At 47.0% G+C, this 13,435-nt stretch overlaps 6 protein-coding genes and 1 non-coding gene across 7 annotated transcripts; 4 read left to right on the top strand and 3 right to left on the bottom strand.

The window, feature by feature from the left end:
* Positions 1-2,168: 2,168 nt before the first annotated feature.
* FPRO_12140 (uncharacterized protein) lies at positions 2,169-3,065 on the top strand (the record flags this gene model as incomplete). The annotated part of the gene is made up of 3 exons (XM_031221690.1): positions 2,169-2,296; positions 2,343-2,985; positions 3,036-3,065. 3 exons carry the CDS (start codon positions 2,169-2,171, stop codon positions 3,063-3,065), a joined length of 801 nt encoding a protein of 266 aa, XP_031087224.1.
* A 108-nt stretch (positions 3,066-3,173) lies between these two features.
* tRNA lies at positions 3,174-3,257 on the top strand. The gene is given in 2 exon segments: positions 3,174-3,211; positions 3,222-3,257. It is a non-coding gene; the product is annotated as a tRNA-Asn (tRNA).
* Positions 3,258-3,501: 244 nt separating this feature from the next.
* FPRO_12139 (uncharacterized protein) lies at positions 3,502-4,587 on the top strand (the record flags this gene model as incomplete). Its single annotated transcript, XM_031221689.1, has 1 exon — positions 3,502-4,587. The coding sequence occupies one exon, from the start codon at positions 3,502-3,504 to the stop codon at positions 4,585-4,587; it is 1,086 nt and encodes a 361-aa protein (XP_031087223.1).
* Positions 4,588-4,632: 45 nt separating this feature from the next.
* FPRO_12138 (uncharacterized protein) lies at positions 4,633-6,119 on the bottom strand (the record flags this gene model as incomplete). Its single annotated transcript, XM_031221688.1, has 9 exons — positions 4,633-4,872; positions 4,924-5,266; positions 5,322-5,411; positions 5,470-5,482; positions 5,538-5,565; positions 5,614-5,680; positions 5,731-5,772; positions 5,827-5,969; positions 6,021-6,119. 9 exons carry the CDS (start codon positions 6,117-6,119, stop codon positions 4,633-4,635), a joined length of 1,065 nt encoding a protein of 354 aa, XP_031087222.1.
* Positions 6,120-6,711: 592 nt separating this feature from the next.
* FPRO_12137 (uncharacterized protein) lies at positions 6,712-7,887 on the top strand (the record flags this gene model as incomplete). Its single annotated transcript, XM_031221687.1, has 1 exon — positions 6,712-7,887. One exon carries the CDS (start codon positions 6,712-6,714, stop codon positions 7,885-7,887), a length of 1,176 nt encoding a protein of 391 aa, XP_031087221.1.
* A 292-nt stretch (positions 7,888-8,179) lies between these two features.
* FPRO_12136 (uncharacterized protein) lies at positions 8,180-9,689 on the bottom strand (the record flags this gene model as incomplete). Its single annotated transcript, XM_031221686.1, has 9 exons — positions 8,180-8,416; positions 8,471-8,813; positions 8,863-8,952; positions 9,001-9,013; positions 9,064-9,091; positions 9,149-9,215; positions 9,266-9,307; positions 9,354-9,541; positions 9,594-9,689. 9 exons carry the CDS (start codon positions 9,687-9,689, stop codon positions 8,180-8,182), a joined length of 1,104 nt encoding a protein of 367 aa, XP_031087220.1.
* Positions 9,690-10,763: 1,074 nt separating this feature from the next.
* FPRO_12135 (uncharacterized protein) lies at positions 10,764-12,063 on the bottom strand (the record flags this gene model as incomplete). The annotated part of the gene is made up of 2 exons (XM_031221685.1): positions 10,764-11,693; positions 11,746-12,063. 2 exons carry the CDS (start codon positions 12,061-12,063, stop codon positions 10,764-10,766), a joined length of 1,248 nt encoding a protein of 415 aa, XP_031087219.1.
* Positions 12,064-13,435: the final 1,372 nt, after the last annotated feature.

The raw sequence follows: 13,435 nt of genomic DNA, 5'->3' as shown, positions 1-13,435 counted from the left end.
GTCTATCACCTCTGATAATCACTGCCGTTTACTACAGCTTGGTAGTGAATCACAGTGACCTGTCATAAGTGCCAACGACGCCTAACATCAGTGAGTGAATCGCTTCTCAGGGTCTCAGATATTCATCACTATCAACTCTGATATGACACGCTGATCACTGTCACTGGTGCCTTCTATGAATCACTGAGGACAACATGCTACGGCTACTTGACGAGAAAAAGCCATATTCCCCTTTCAGAACGTTGACAAATACCTCTCCACCCAAACGTCACTATTCCAACGATCAGCTGTTGCTCTGACAGAACTGACCTATACGGGACTTTCTTTCTGTTGGTAAGGAGGTCCTGGATTGCTTGTTTGTTTTCTAATCATCTTCTGATTGGAAGCTGGTAACGAGCAAGCTGTTGGCTAACCTTGAGGAATTGATATGGTTCTTGATATGATTGATTGATTGATAGTTAAAGCTTATGATATCTCAACGAGATATATCAAGCCAACAATTTCTTGATATGATAATAAGAAATATTTCAAAAAGTCATAAGTAATACCTCATCAATGATAAATTGTTCATTTCATTGTCTAACTATAGCCGGTATATTTTATTGTTAGTTACTGTAGCTACCTTAGTGATCAATGTGATTCTTGCCGGTGTTGCCTGCTAAAAATGTACAATAAGTTCTTTACTGTCTTCTTTTATTACTCATGGGTGTTTATTCCCTCCTTTGTAATTACGATTAGCTCATATTAATCACAGATTATAATAGAGTTTGGCAGCTTAATAGGGAAAGTCTGAAACTCCATGATGCCAATCGAAAAATCGAATCTCGAGGAGCCGATGTGGATCTGACGCTACATCACCACGTGCCCGGGACTCACTGCATGTTACGGCCGGCGCAGTCGTTCCGGCGTCATCCAATTCATTCTTTTGCTTGTCACTATAAAGCTCAAGTTTTACATTTATGTAACAGACCTGGTCGTGAGGATCCTGACTATCTACCTACCAGCTGCTCCTTTTGGTACTTTATATATTGGATCTGTTCTATACGGCGTAAACCCGGTCACCTTTTTCTTACTGAATGCCCCGATAAACACCAGTCTTCTCGTCAATGCCCACTCGACACTTCCGTATGCGCATTCTTCTGGGTAACCTCATATATATTCTAGATCATGCAAGGTTGCTCCTGTAACCCATCTCATCATCAACCTATGTGTATAGGTTTTCCGCTTCCAGTGCTCTTCTATCCTGACCGTCATCACTTGATGCTTGCAAAAATCCCTCTTAGCGACACTTGCTTCTCATGAATCTTCTTGGGGTATTTGTGTTTACTGGTATGTCCATCTTCATCTTGGTGTGACTGTGTTGCCTTGCCAACTCTCCCCCATTCACCTCTTCAATCGTCATCTTCAGGTGATATCTTTACAGTGGACACGAATGTGACGGGCCAGCTAGGCTATGGATATATTCACTAAACTAGATCTATAGGGGCTCTAAATGATGATTATATGGCCGGCCCTTCAAGAACCAGAATTCCCGGTATCTAATTTCTCCCGCATCTGCACGCTCGCCAGTCCCCAACAACCCCCAGCCCAGGATCCTTCAGCATTTATCGAGATAAGGAAGCTTTAGAGAAAGGATTTTTTTTATAACACATCATAGAGATCCTCAGTTTCCTAACGCCCCGCTAAATGGTTTACAGTTTAGCAGGACACCAAGTAGAGTTTTTATAATTAAAAGACCAAGAGTATGACTATAGTGGGTAAATTATGAGGTCTTATGACACTTAAAAAAATTCTCTTGACGTTTTATAGAACTATAATGGCTTTCCTGTTCATCAGAAGCATTTAGGAATTCCTGATTTATGTGGGGACGTAACTTGTTGAACGCCGTCATCCGCTCGCCCCACCAGAATGTCCCCCAATGCCGGCTTTGACCAACCACGGAGATCCCCCACTGCCGAGCTGCCGCATCTCGAGGCTCAACTCGCCAGAAGTCACTTAACCAATAGTTCACTTTCAGAAATTAGATCCCACTCGGTCGTTAACTTGCTGATATCGGAATCGGCCCCACAACATCAGGTGCTACCTATATAAGGTAGCTAAGTTCCGTCGCACATTCCGTCTATTCTTGCTAACTGAAAGGAACTCTATCAAGATCTCAAAATTCAAGCATGCCACATATTAAGCAAATAATAGCCGTCAGGAGAAAGCCTGGTCTGACCAGGCAGGAATTCTTCGACTATCACTTCCAGGTCCACGGCAAACTCAGCCAAGCACCCTCTCCAGATATCACTCCATCGTACGTCGACTCATCTTTCACCAAACAACTCTAACAATTTTCTCAGAAAATATTTCCAGACCCATATTCAAGATGCAGCATATAACCATCAAGAAGGCCAAAGCGTCAACGCCAATCCTTGGTGGGCCTTTTCCGACGACATCGTTGAGCTTTACTTCGAATCTGAAGACCAAATGAAGACCATGTTCAGCTCGCAACATGTCAGAGAGAAGGTTGGTCCGGATGGCATCAACTTTTCCGACTTCGGTTCGGCATTGCCTGTGACTGTGCAGGAAAGAATTATTCCACTGAACAAGTCCGTGAATGCGTCATCTGAAGACGTTGATACCCTGTCGGGCTGCCCTGTCGCGATGTATTACGTGACTGTGACTGGCGGCGATACCGAAGATATTATTACCGGATTCGCCAATAGTTTGCAGAAGTTTGCAGGGAGCCAGGTCCGCACGCTTGTTGCGAATACTCCAGTAGAGCTGAGCCTCAACCCAGATGCTTATTTTGGGAGCAATCCCGACCGGCCCAAATTCAATTTAATCTTCTCAATTCATCTGCGCGACAAGCAAAGCGTCGGGGAGGTGAGGAAAGCCCAGAAAGAGTTTGAGGCAGCGTACGGAGCCAATATTAATCTCCCAAATTCCTGGATCGCCTTTGGTCAACGCGGTCTAGTTCTCAACCAGGAGAAAGATATCCAGGTATGTTTTTTCGTTATTTTAGAATTTGGAAGTATGCTTAATTTCAGTAGTTTGATCCATCCCGCCAGCCCAAACTGTAGGAGCACAAATACGATAGACAACATCGATGAGATTGGTTAGAAACATGAGCAGATTTGATGCTGTATATAGGTTCCTTTTTAGATTTTCCTGAGCATCCAATTAGCTGATCCCCTGTGGCTTAGTTGGCTAAAGCGTCCGACTGTTATTCATAGACAATCGGGAGATCGGAAGTTCGAGCCTTCCCGGGGGAGTTTCATCTCTCAAAATCACTTTTTGTTAGAATTCTTTTTTTCTCCCTGTTACAAATCTGTCCCTTCATTTGCCAAGACAACCATTCGTTTGGTCAGTTTTGTCTTGTTTCTCAATACGCACATATGGTGATCTAAAGGCGGGGTTCGTGTAACCTTGGTCTCGACATATTCTCAAGCCCCCGCTCGCATCGATGTCAGCATCCTTTCCGGGTTCCCTTCCTCTCATAAAAGATAACTAGAAGCTATGGAAACTCCAGCTCACCCTCACGTCATTATCGTTGGCGGTGGTATTATTGGTGCCGCAATCGCCTGGCATTTGGCTCATCACACTAGCGTGACCATCGTCGCAGAGGACGTTGGTGGAGCCGCCTCCAAGGCCTCTTTCGCTTGGCTTAATGCGAGCTCCGTCAGCAAAAGATTCTACTATGACTTTCGTCGGCGATCCCTACAGAGATGGAAACAAATCCATTCCGAGCTCCCAGAACTTCCAATTTCCTGGGGTGGATCCATCAACTGGCACAAGACTACCGAGGTCATGGCCAAGACCGAGAGTAACCTGACTGCATGGGGCTACGATATCGCCAACATGAAGAAGCCTGAAGTTTCCAACCAGGAGCCATTCTTTAATCAGTCTGCTTTGCCAGATTGGGCCCTCCACTACGCCGAGGAGGGTTCTATGGAGGCCCATGTTGTCGCACAGATGCTCATAGCAAGTGCAGAGGCCAGGGGCAACGTAAAGGTCATCAGAGCGACAGCAAAAGGGATTTTCAAGAGGAATGGCAAAGCCGCAGGAGTTGAGCTGGCATCTGACGAGAAGGTCTTTGGCGATCACATTGTCGTGGCTGCTGGCTTGGGCACTGTACCCCTCCTGGCAACTGAAGGAATCACGGTCCCTATCAACTCGGTACCAGCACTGATCGTGAACTCGAAACCCATCAAAGAAAGTTTGGTCAGGCATGTAGTTAACTCGAAATATCTATACATTCGGCAGACATCAGATGGAATCATCAAGGCGGGCTGCGAGAATCCAGGCGATGACCCAGGCGACGATCCGGAAGCAACAGCAGGTCAGGTTTTCTCCCAGGTCCAATCGACGCTGGTTGGAGGAGAGAAACTCGAGTTTGACTACTACACGGTCGGTTACAAGCCAACTCCCAGAGACGGTCTGCCAATCATTGGACCAACTGGCCTGGAAGGCGTCAGTGTCGCGGTCATGCACTCTGGTGTCACAAACGCTGCTCTGGTTGGAGAACTGCTCAGCAAGCAGATCATCACGGGCGAGGTGGATCCAGGGCTTGAGAATTTCCGTCTCGATAGATTCGACAACTAAATAGAAACCTATCGAATCAAATGCATGCCGATATATAAACCCCCCTCAAGAAGCCTGTGGCTTTCGACCATAAACCGCGCGATAGCGAAAGAAAGGATGGTTCGCAGTTGACCTAAGTTCCCGCCGGAGCTGCGCACAGTAGACCTTGACCTCTTGCATCGACCAACCCAAGAGCTGACTTGCCATATAAAGAACATATCCTTCAAAGTCCTGCTCCAGAGCAGCTAGAACATACTGGCCAATCTCCCTCATCTTCTTGTCCTTAGGCCACCCTCCGATAGCAATCTGCAAGGCAGCTGTAAGCCACTTTTCGTCAATGTCAGACTGGGTTCTTACCTTGTAGTCGGCGATCTTAATCTCCTCAAAGCCAGCCTCTCGCATACACTTCTGTTGAAGATCATCCTCAATAATGGTACATGGCTGTCCCATTTTCTTTCCCCCCTCAATAAAGAATCTTCCCCATTCATGCATAGCGCTAGTATCTGTAACTGTTCCATCATCACTCTCCATCATCGCGGAGGCCTCGTGACTTTCAACCCAACCGCCGGGCCTACATGCCCGGAAGGCTTCCTTGAACAACGCTGACCAATCTTTGATGCTGCCAAATAGATAACGCATGTGAACAAAGTCGATGGAATCCGGCGCGAATGTCCATGGCTGTGTACAATCGTCGATATGGCTTTCAGAAGATATCAGCGTCAAACAGCTACAGACGAATGGTAGATATGGCTTACAATTCGAGGTTTGGCGGAACCCATGCAGGTTGAATAGGCGAGATATCAGTACCTACAACTTTTGCGCCTGGGAATTGATCGGCAAAGTCACTTCCGGGTTTCAATATCAGAATGTGCTCTCTACCAGTTGAGCTCGTCTTATACGTACATGGCCCAGATACCTAGATTCTATTCGTCAGTATTGGCTCAAGGTTCACATTAAGATGATTGTCCTACCTGTCCCGGTTCCAATATCTAGAGCTGACTAACAGGTGTGAGTTTCCGAGCGACCAAAGATCAGGTATTCACAAACCTGTATATTATCTTTCAAGGGTGACAAAAATAGTCTGTCATCGAGCAGAAGACTCAAAAAGTGATGTCTCGCAATTTTAGTGGACGAGAATGAGACCTCGGACGAGGGAAAACTCACACTATATCCATAGACTCATTTTGCTGTTCGTCATTGGCAGCCCTGGCGACATGACATTAGCGCCTGTAGTCGTGAGGACAACTTCCACGGAAATACCAGTATTGAGCATTTCCTCTCTCCGAGTGAAAGGTTCGACCTTGAATGGTTCGATAGGACAGAATACTCGAAGTCATTGATGCTGTCGACTCGGCGGGATTGGAGATGATAGAGTCGGCGTCATTATTATCGGCCTCCTCTTGCTACAACGTGTCAACGATATGTTACTAAAAGTCCAACAGGGCCTGCCATACCTCATTTAATTGCTCCCAGTGTGTGACTGGATGCAGAGGTTGATCTGTCGTGGATTCATCACCCCCAGTCACCGTAGCAGTAGTTTCGTCCGCTGCCATTATCAAAATCGCGTAAAGGCCAAGAAAAGTAAGTCAATTTCGCAATTAATGAAGCATCGATAAATGCCGCAAGAGGAGATGTGTCTGGGGAGGGTTTCTACCCCTGGTCATTCTGTTGGCTCGCTTCTGACAGCTTCATGATATGATTCGGCGTACGCGTCCCAACACCATCGGGGAATCCATGTGAATCAGCCCCGGATTAGTAATAAAATACGACTTGAAGTGCAATTATTGGTTAGAACCTAAGTTACTGATGGGATTGAGGCCATGAGTAGTTCGTCAGCCGTGTATTGAGTGATAAATGTGACAACGCACCAATTGACTGTATCGCCGCTTATGCAATAAACAATATAAAGCGGTAGACAAATTATGATCGATGTGTAGCAAAATATGTTTTGAGTTACATGTACAGCTGCCAATGATATATGGGCCTGTGAAAGTATAATATCATAATGAGACCAACAAGGTTTTACTGATAGAGATTCACAGGGTTTTCAGTTATCGAGAAAATTTCAGTTGTATTATATAAAAGAAAGATTTCCACCTTATTTCCAGAGCTTTAATCGTTGCATTCAATTTTCCCATCTTCATCATGGAGTCTTCCGAGCCGTCCTCCGGAGAATCGTCCGCCCAACACCCAAGCCTCTTGAATCCTGTAACGACAAAGTCGAATCTGACCTTTCATTTGTTCCCACAACTCCCCAAAGAAATCAGGGAAATGATTTGGACGCAGAGTGTCACCTGTGAGCGTTATATAGTGGTCGAGCTTCGGGGCATAGAAGCACAATCTGGCCAATTCTGTCTACAAGAATCACCGCCCGGCGGCCCACCTGTCGATGAAGAGTACAGATTAGTACTCGTCAATCCCCCGAAGCCTAGTGCTATTTTCGGTACCAGTACCGAATCTCGTGCAAGCGCTTGTCGATTCTATAGGGTGCATCTTCCTTGCTACCACTTGAGGCGATCACAATCACCCGCACCAGGAACGTTTTGGTTCAACCCTGAACTAGACACTCTGGAGATTGAAGGATTAGAGAACTTTACAAACTTTGCAAATGACTTTTGGCGCCATGACTGCCAAAAGGCAGGACTACGCAATGTATGTTTCGATATCGACATTAGTATCGAGAATCTCTCCTTTGATGACTTTTACAAACTTGCTGCTTCCACCGACCAGTTTCGTCAAGCTATCAGCCGACTTGAGCATGTCACCTTTATCTGGTACACCCATATACATAGGACAACCTTGATTTTTCTCCCTCGCCACCCGTTCCAATCTCAACATCTCTGTTCACTTCCTGTTGCAGGGGCTACCGGTAGCTTCTCAAGGCAGCAAGATCCGCGTCCTATCGATGATGTCGTACTCAATAATGCCTTTATGCCTCTCTTTCTTTTTCTTGAGGGACGCGCTAAGGACTGGATGAACGGGCTTCAGCGATTAAGAGCGACAAGGCCATGTGTCTTCAGATTCGCATATGCAACCAGCGCACTTCGTACGCGATATATTATAGATGGAGCGGGCGCTATGGAGTACCTCAAGGACGAAGAGGAAAGGTGGCGAAAGTGTTTTGAAATCTCAACTAGGTTACTCTCTAGAGAATCGCAACCCATGAACGAGGTCCCCAAGCAGCTTGAACACCAACTTCAAACTGCATTTGGGTTTTGGACCGTTCCCCTCGAGTCTCATAGTCCAGTTGCTAAGGACTATTCACACCAACCAGTCTTCCCGAAAACCTACCAACCAGAGCTATGCTTATTTCATTTATGAACCTCGCATCTTTAAGCTTACAAGAATTATATAGAGACCTCTTAAGTGGCTGGTATTCAATTATGAGCTCGTCACCCTACCTTGGCATAGAACCTTCGATTCATTGTCATTTGCTATCTCATATAAAGTCATAGATATGCCGCGCAACTTCTGCTACAATACAAGAAAACTGTGCCCATTTCTCCAGGCGACGTGATAAGTGATCTCAAGGCCTCTTGAAACTTCCCCAGAATTTCCTCAATCTATATGGAGCGGTCTGCCATATGAAGCAAGAAAGTGTTCCAGGGCTCTATCAAGCTTCAGGCTTCTGACCGTACACAATCCTTTGTCTGAAATACGGATGATGTTGACCTGATCGGGTCTCTCGTCGGAGCTGGGTGCACAGAGCTCTGACCTGAGCCTCTGTCCACCCCAAAAGCTCGCACGCCAGGAACAAGATATACCCTTCATAGTCTCGCTCCAGAGCTGCCTGCATATACTGTCCAACCTGCTTGAGCCGTTCTTCGGTATGCCAGGGTCCAAGTGGTGCCTGTTGCGAGACTGTTAGACCGATCCACAAAGTTGGGCCGAAGTATGAAATTACCTTGAGGTCCACGACATGGATGTTGACAAATCCCGCTTCTTCCATCGACTTCCTCTGCACGTCCTCTCGGATCATTGCAAAGCTTCTTCCTGCGCGTTGGCCGCCTTCTTCGAATACTTCACCCCAGCGTTTCATAGCGCTTCCATCTGGGATAGAATTATCGTCACTCTCCATAGTGGATGATACTTCGTAGCTCTCAACCCACCCACCGGGGGCGCAAACTCTGAAAGATTCTCTGAAAGTGGCAGTCCAATCAGTGATACTCCCCAGCATGAATCTCATATGGATGAAGTCAAAGGAGTCGGGTTGGAAGGTCCAGGTATCGTTGCAGTCCTCGATTTCGCTACCAAATGGTGAGCTTCTATGCTATTATAGGCATTGGAGAAACTTACAGCTGTAGATTCGATGGCATCCAGGTTGGCTGAATAGGGCTGATCTCAGTGCCCACGACCTCGACATGAGGATGCTCGTCGGCAAAATCACTTTATCGTGATCAGTCTCGTCCAATTTCCCATCCAATCGTTACTTACATGGCCCAGATAGCTATGAATGTGTTAGAATTAGATAATAGAGTCGATCCAGGGGCGCCCTACCTGTTCCCGTTCCAATGTCAAGCACTCTCTGTCAAGGCCATTATCAGCAAACGAGACCCGATACGCCAGGATTGGCGGGACTAACACGGATATCTGGCTTGAGGGGTGCCAGATGGAGTTTATCTTCCAGCAGAAGGAGGGTAAAATGATGTCTTGCTACTGTTAGATGCCCTCATCATAGTTCACAGGGTCGTTCACTTACGCAAGGTCCAAAGATTGACTAGCCTGGTCATCATTTGATGCCCTGGGCCTCGTTAGGATTGATACATACTAAGCTGAAGTGCGTATACCAGTATTGAGCTGTGCCTCTATCCGAATGGTAGGTCCTTCCATGTAAGGTTCGGTATTCAAAGATACTTGAGCTCAGAGAATAAGTCGAGTCAGCTGCATTGGATCCCAGGGCTGAATCCAGGTCTGAATCACTGTGACCGTCAAAGCCCTCGTCAGTTTCGGCATCATCATGCTCTGGATCTTGATTCTGGTCACTCAAGTCAGTGAATATGTCCAAACTCTTCGCACGGGTCTCGGACCTCTTGGCCCTGCTGGAGGTTCTGTAAGACCTCCCACGCTGGCGTTGGAGCGGGCGGCAGAGTCAATCCAGGCGTTTCTGTAGGTTCGCTAGCCATTGTATCGCGATATCTCTTTGATGAGGCTTCAGAAGTAATGATAGTGCTGCGGAATTGTGGTCAAAGAGGGGGTTTTATCAATTCACTTAGTACTGATTACGACACTGGCTGCTTTATTCCCCCAGTAGCGCGGCACGTTCGGTTGCAACGCCAATATTGATTGTGCTAGGCGCAAAAGGCGAAGTGCTGCGGTGTGGCGGTGCCGATTAAACCTATTGGAGGAAGTTTGGGGCCAACATTCCAGGTGCTCGGACACTGGATCGTCATCTTAGTGGCTCGGTAGTGCCTGTTCCCACGCGAGCTATCAATTTCGTTATAGCCGGGCGCATTCCGCGGGCAGCCTCATTGAGTGAAAACGCGAGAATCCCACAGAGCCGAGCCAATCGAGAGCTGGTGATATGAAAGCAAAGGCTGCCATCTTTTCCGCCTGAGACAGAAAAGAGGCTGTGTTGGGTGACAGGGGAACAATACGACTGTCATAAGACGTGTCCGTTATATCCGTGTAGACGGGATTTGCAGTCTGTGCATGCCGGTAGTAATCAATATCCCGTTACATCCGGCCGATCTGAATTACATATGTCCATCAAACCGACGCCAGGGTTTTGAGGCCGCGGAGTGCGATATCCTCCGTCATGTGGAGAATGATGAGTCGCGAGATAAGGCGATTACTAACGAGATGTCCATCATTAATATATAATCGGTATCTTCGGATCAGTATCTGGATGACACGTAATTGATCCTCAACTGAATTGCTTTTTAGGGCGTCGGAAGGTCCAGTATCATTGCGATGGGGATTAAAAATAGCCCAAGATGCCAGGTTCATTTAATGATTACCTTTAACCTGCCCAAAACTTTATCTCACCGATGAGCAAAATCCTGCGTTTTCCAGGATCCCTTTACTAACTGTTCATTCACGAACTGCCGAACCGTGAGTGAAATTTAGGACACCCGCGATCCGACAAATTGAACGTCACCGAGCGGAATGTGTACGCTAAGGGCATCAAAGAAGAATAGTTGATAATCTGACTGTCTTTAGTAATCCATGACAGGTAGAAAGTTTATTGTGGGAGTCCTCTATTGAACCCAATTGCCATTATTTGCAATCAAATTAGGCGCTCCACGGAGGTTTCCAGAAATCTTCTTGGGAGTCGCCAATTCCTTCAGCCAAGCCGTGATATCGGCAACTCCCTCGACCTCCTCCACGCTCATTGCATACAAGACCAAACCCGCAACATGAGGAGCAGCCATGGAAGTTCCATCCTCGGTGAAGGTGTAAGTGTTGGACTTATGGCCAGCTGAAGTGATGCCTACTCCAGGGGCCAAGATGTCGACAGTCTTTCCCCAGTTGGAGAAATCAGCAACAGCCCAGTTGGAGTCGATCGCTCCGACAGTGATTGCGGTCGATGCAGAACCGGGCGACTCCTTGGCGGCATCTATAGCATCGTTACCGGAAGCGACAACTGTGACGACGCCTTTCTTGGATGCGGTGTCAACAGCTTTGTTGAAGGCTGTGGACTTTTCGCCGCCGAGAGACATGTTGATAACGGCTCTCCATGTGCGATCTTTCTTGATGATATCGTTGACGGCCCAGTTGAAAGCGTCAAGAACAATAGACGTATCAGACTCATCACCGTTGAAGACCTTGAGAGCGAGAATGTTGGCCTTCTTGGCAACACCATAGGTCTTACCAGCAATAGTACCCGCAACATGGGTTCCGTGACCATCGTCGTCCTTATTATTGCCCTTCCAGTTTGTCCAGGCAGCTTTTGCACGACCACCGAACTCGTTGTGAGTCACCCTGACACCACCGTCGATGACATAGGCATACATGTCAGTGCCAGCGTAGTCATCGTAGATATACTCCTTGTAGCCCTTCTTGCGATGAGAGATCGTTCCGAGACCCCAGGTGGACTTCTTCTGGGTGATCTCATCTCTCTTCCCGAGGCTTCGCTTGCTCTTGATGCGATTGAGCTTCCATACACGGTTGGGCTCAACGGCCAGGACCTTGAGGAACTAGTTAGCTTGTGCAACTAATAACGGAAGGTGTTAGGCTTACATCTGGGCTTTTCTTGATCTCCTTGATAGTCGCCGTGTCGAATGATCCAGCATATCCCTGGAAGCCAGACTTGCTGTCATAAGTCTTTTCGACACCAAGTTCAGTCTCGCGCTTGGTGAGACTTCTCTTGTGAACGTTTTTGACCCATTTTAAATGGGTCTTGGCCATGGCAGCATCAACCTCGGGTTTCAAGGTGATGATGTAGCTGCCTGGGATGATAGCACCGGCCTCGGCAGCTGGGGCAGCTGGTGCAGGGACAGCAAGTCCACATCCAAGAAGGACGCTTACTGCAAGAGCGATGTTTTTGAGATTCACCATAATGAAGAAGAATGCTGAAATATGGCGATGCTTTCTTGGAAGCAATTTTGAAGGATCAACGGCGGGTCATATATACCCGCCCTTAGATACTGCTCTACATATTTAATATTAAAACCGTCACTGGGACTTCTCTTCAGCCCAAGCTCCCCTGCAAATAGTGCAAACGAGATGGCGCACCGCCTTAGCTGATTGCGATCTACATGTGCATCCCCACCCGTTCCTGGCCGTTCCTGAGCATGCTTAATTTTTAGCTATTGGCCCTAGATCCGAAAATGTCCCCTAAAAGCGAACAGTGGCTGGTCTAGATGTGGCTGGACTTGTGTTAGGGGACCTCGAATTCCAGAGCTGTGGGTGACTATTTTTTCTTTGGGTATGCTAATTCGCAGCTGAACTCCCTTTCCGGAAAGAAATCGATCTAGCTTAGAACTCTGAAATCAATAGACAGAAAATCGAACGCGGTTTGTTTCACTTTTTCGAAGGGTTATGGTGCACGTGGGGCCGAGTGACAATGCGAGGGATGAAGAAGGGAGAACATGGCATTGTGTCCTTTTATGTACCGGCCATGACAATGGCATTCTTCTGTGACATCTTTATAAAATACAAAGACGAGGGTATTGGAAACCGGTTGAATGCCATAAAAGCTCGTTCTTGACCTGTTCCCGGGTAAAAGTTTTTGAGCCTCGGTGTTTTCTAAGACAACTTTTCCACGCCAAAAACCGGATTGGCTCAAATTTTGTAGCTTTCAGTCTATATATTGGATCACCTGAGAAACATGAAGTATTGTGCTATCTTCCTAGTGTATCTGATGAATATTTCTATTTATTGGCTGAGCGCCTTGTAGGATCTACCGTATGATCGCTATCTAATACACACGCTGCGCTGTGCCCCCCTGCGCTAGCCTACCGATTCACATCTTGGCTGGCTGAAGCCCTAGTGGATCTTGTGTGGCTTGCTCTGTGATCTTTGGTTCGTAGAGTTAGACCTTAGGAATTAGTCTTGTTCTTTTTGTAGACCATGGTCCAGACCAGCAAAGACATCCTACCTACGTTTTGCAACATTATAATGCCTCAAATGACGGCAATGGGCCTCTAAAAAGCCATAGAGAAATAACAAGACTAGGCAACAATGCCCCGAGAAATGTCTTCAACTCTGGAGTAACATTGTGTTGCTTTGCTTTCGCGACTTTCGTAGACAAGTCACTCATCAAGAGTCTTTTGGCTTGGAGCCAGAAGCATTTCATAAATCCCATGGTCAACTGCAGGTCCCAAGTCGGTTGTGGCTTGAGACTTTCGATAGCGCGGGTTTCTGGAGGGGAGATGACCACTACATTCCAGACCTAGGTGACTCCGAGGCTGCCTTGGATTCCCAAGAA

The sequence above is a fragment of the Fusarium proliferatum genome (genome assembly GCF_900067095.1).
Source record: "Fusarium proliferatum ET1 genome assembly, contig: FPRO_scaffold010, whole genome shotgun sequence".
Classification (NCBI taxonomy): Eukaryota; Fungi; Ascomycota; class Sordariomycetes; order Hypocreales; family Nectriaceae; genus Fusarium; species Fusarium proliferatum.
The sequence above is the reverse complement of the archived record's forward strand: the minus strand, read 5'-3'. Positions and strand labels throughout refer to the sequence as shown.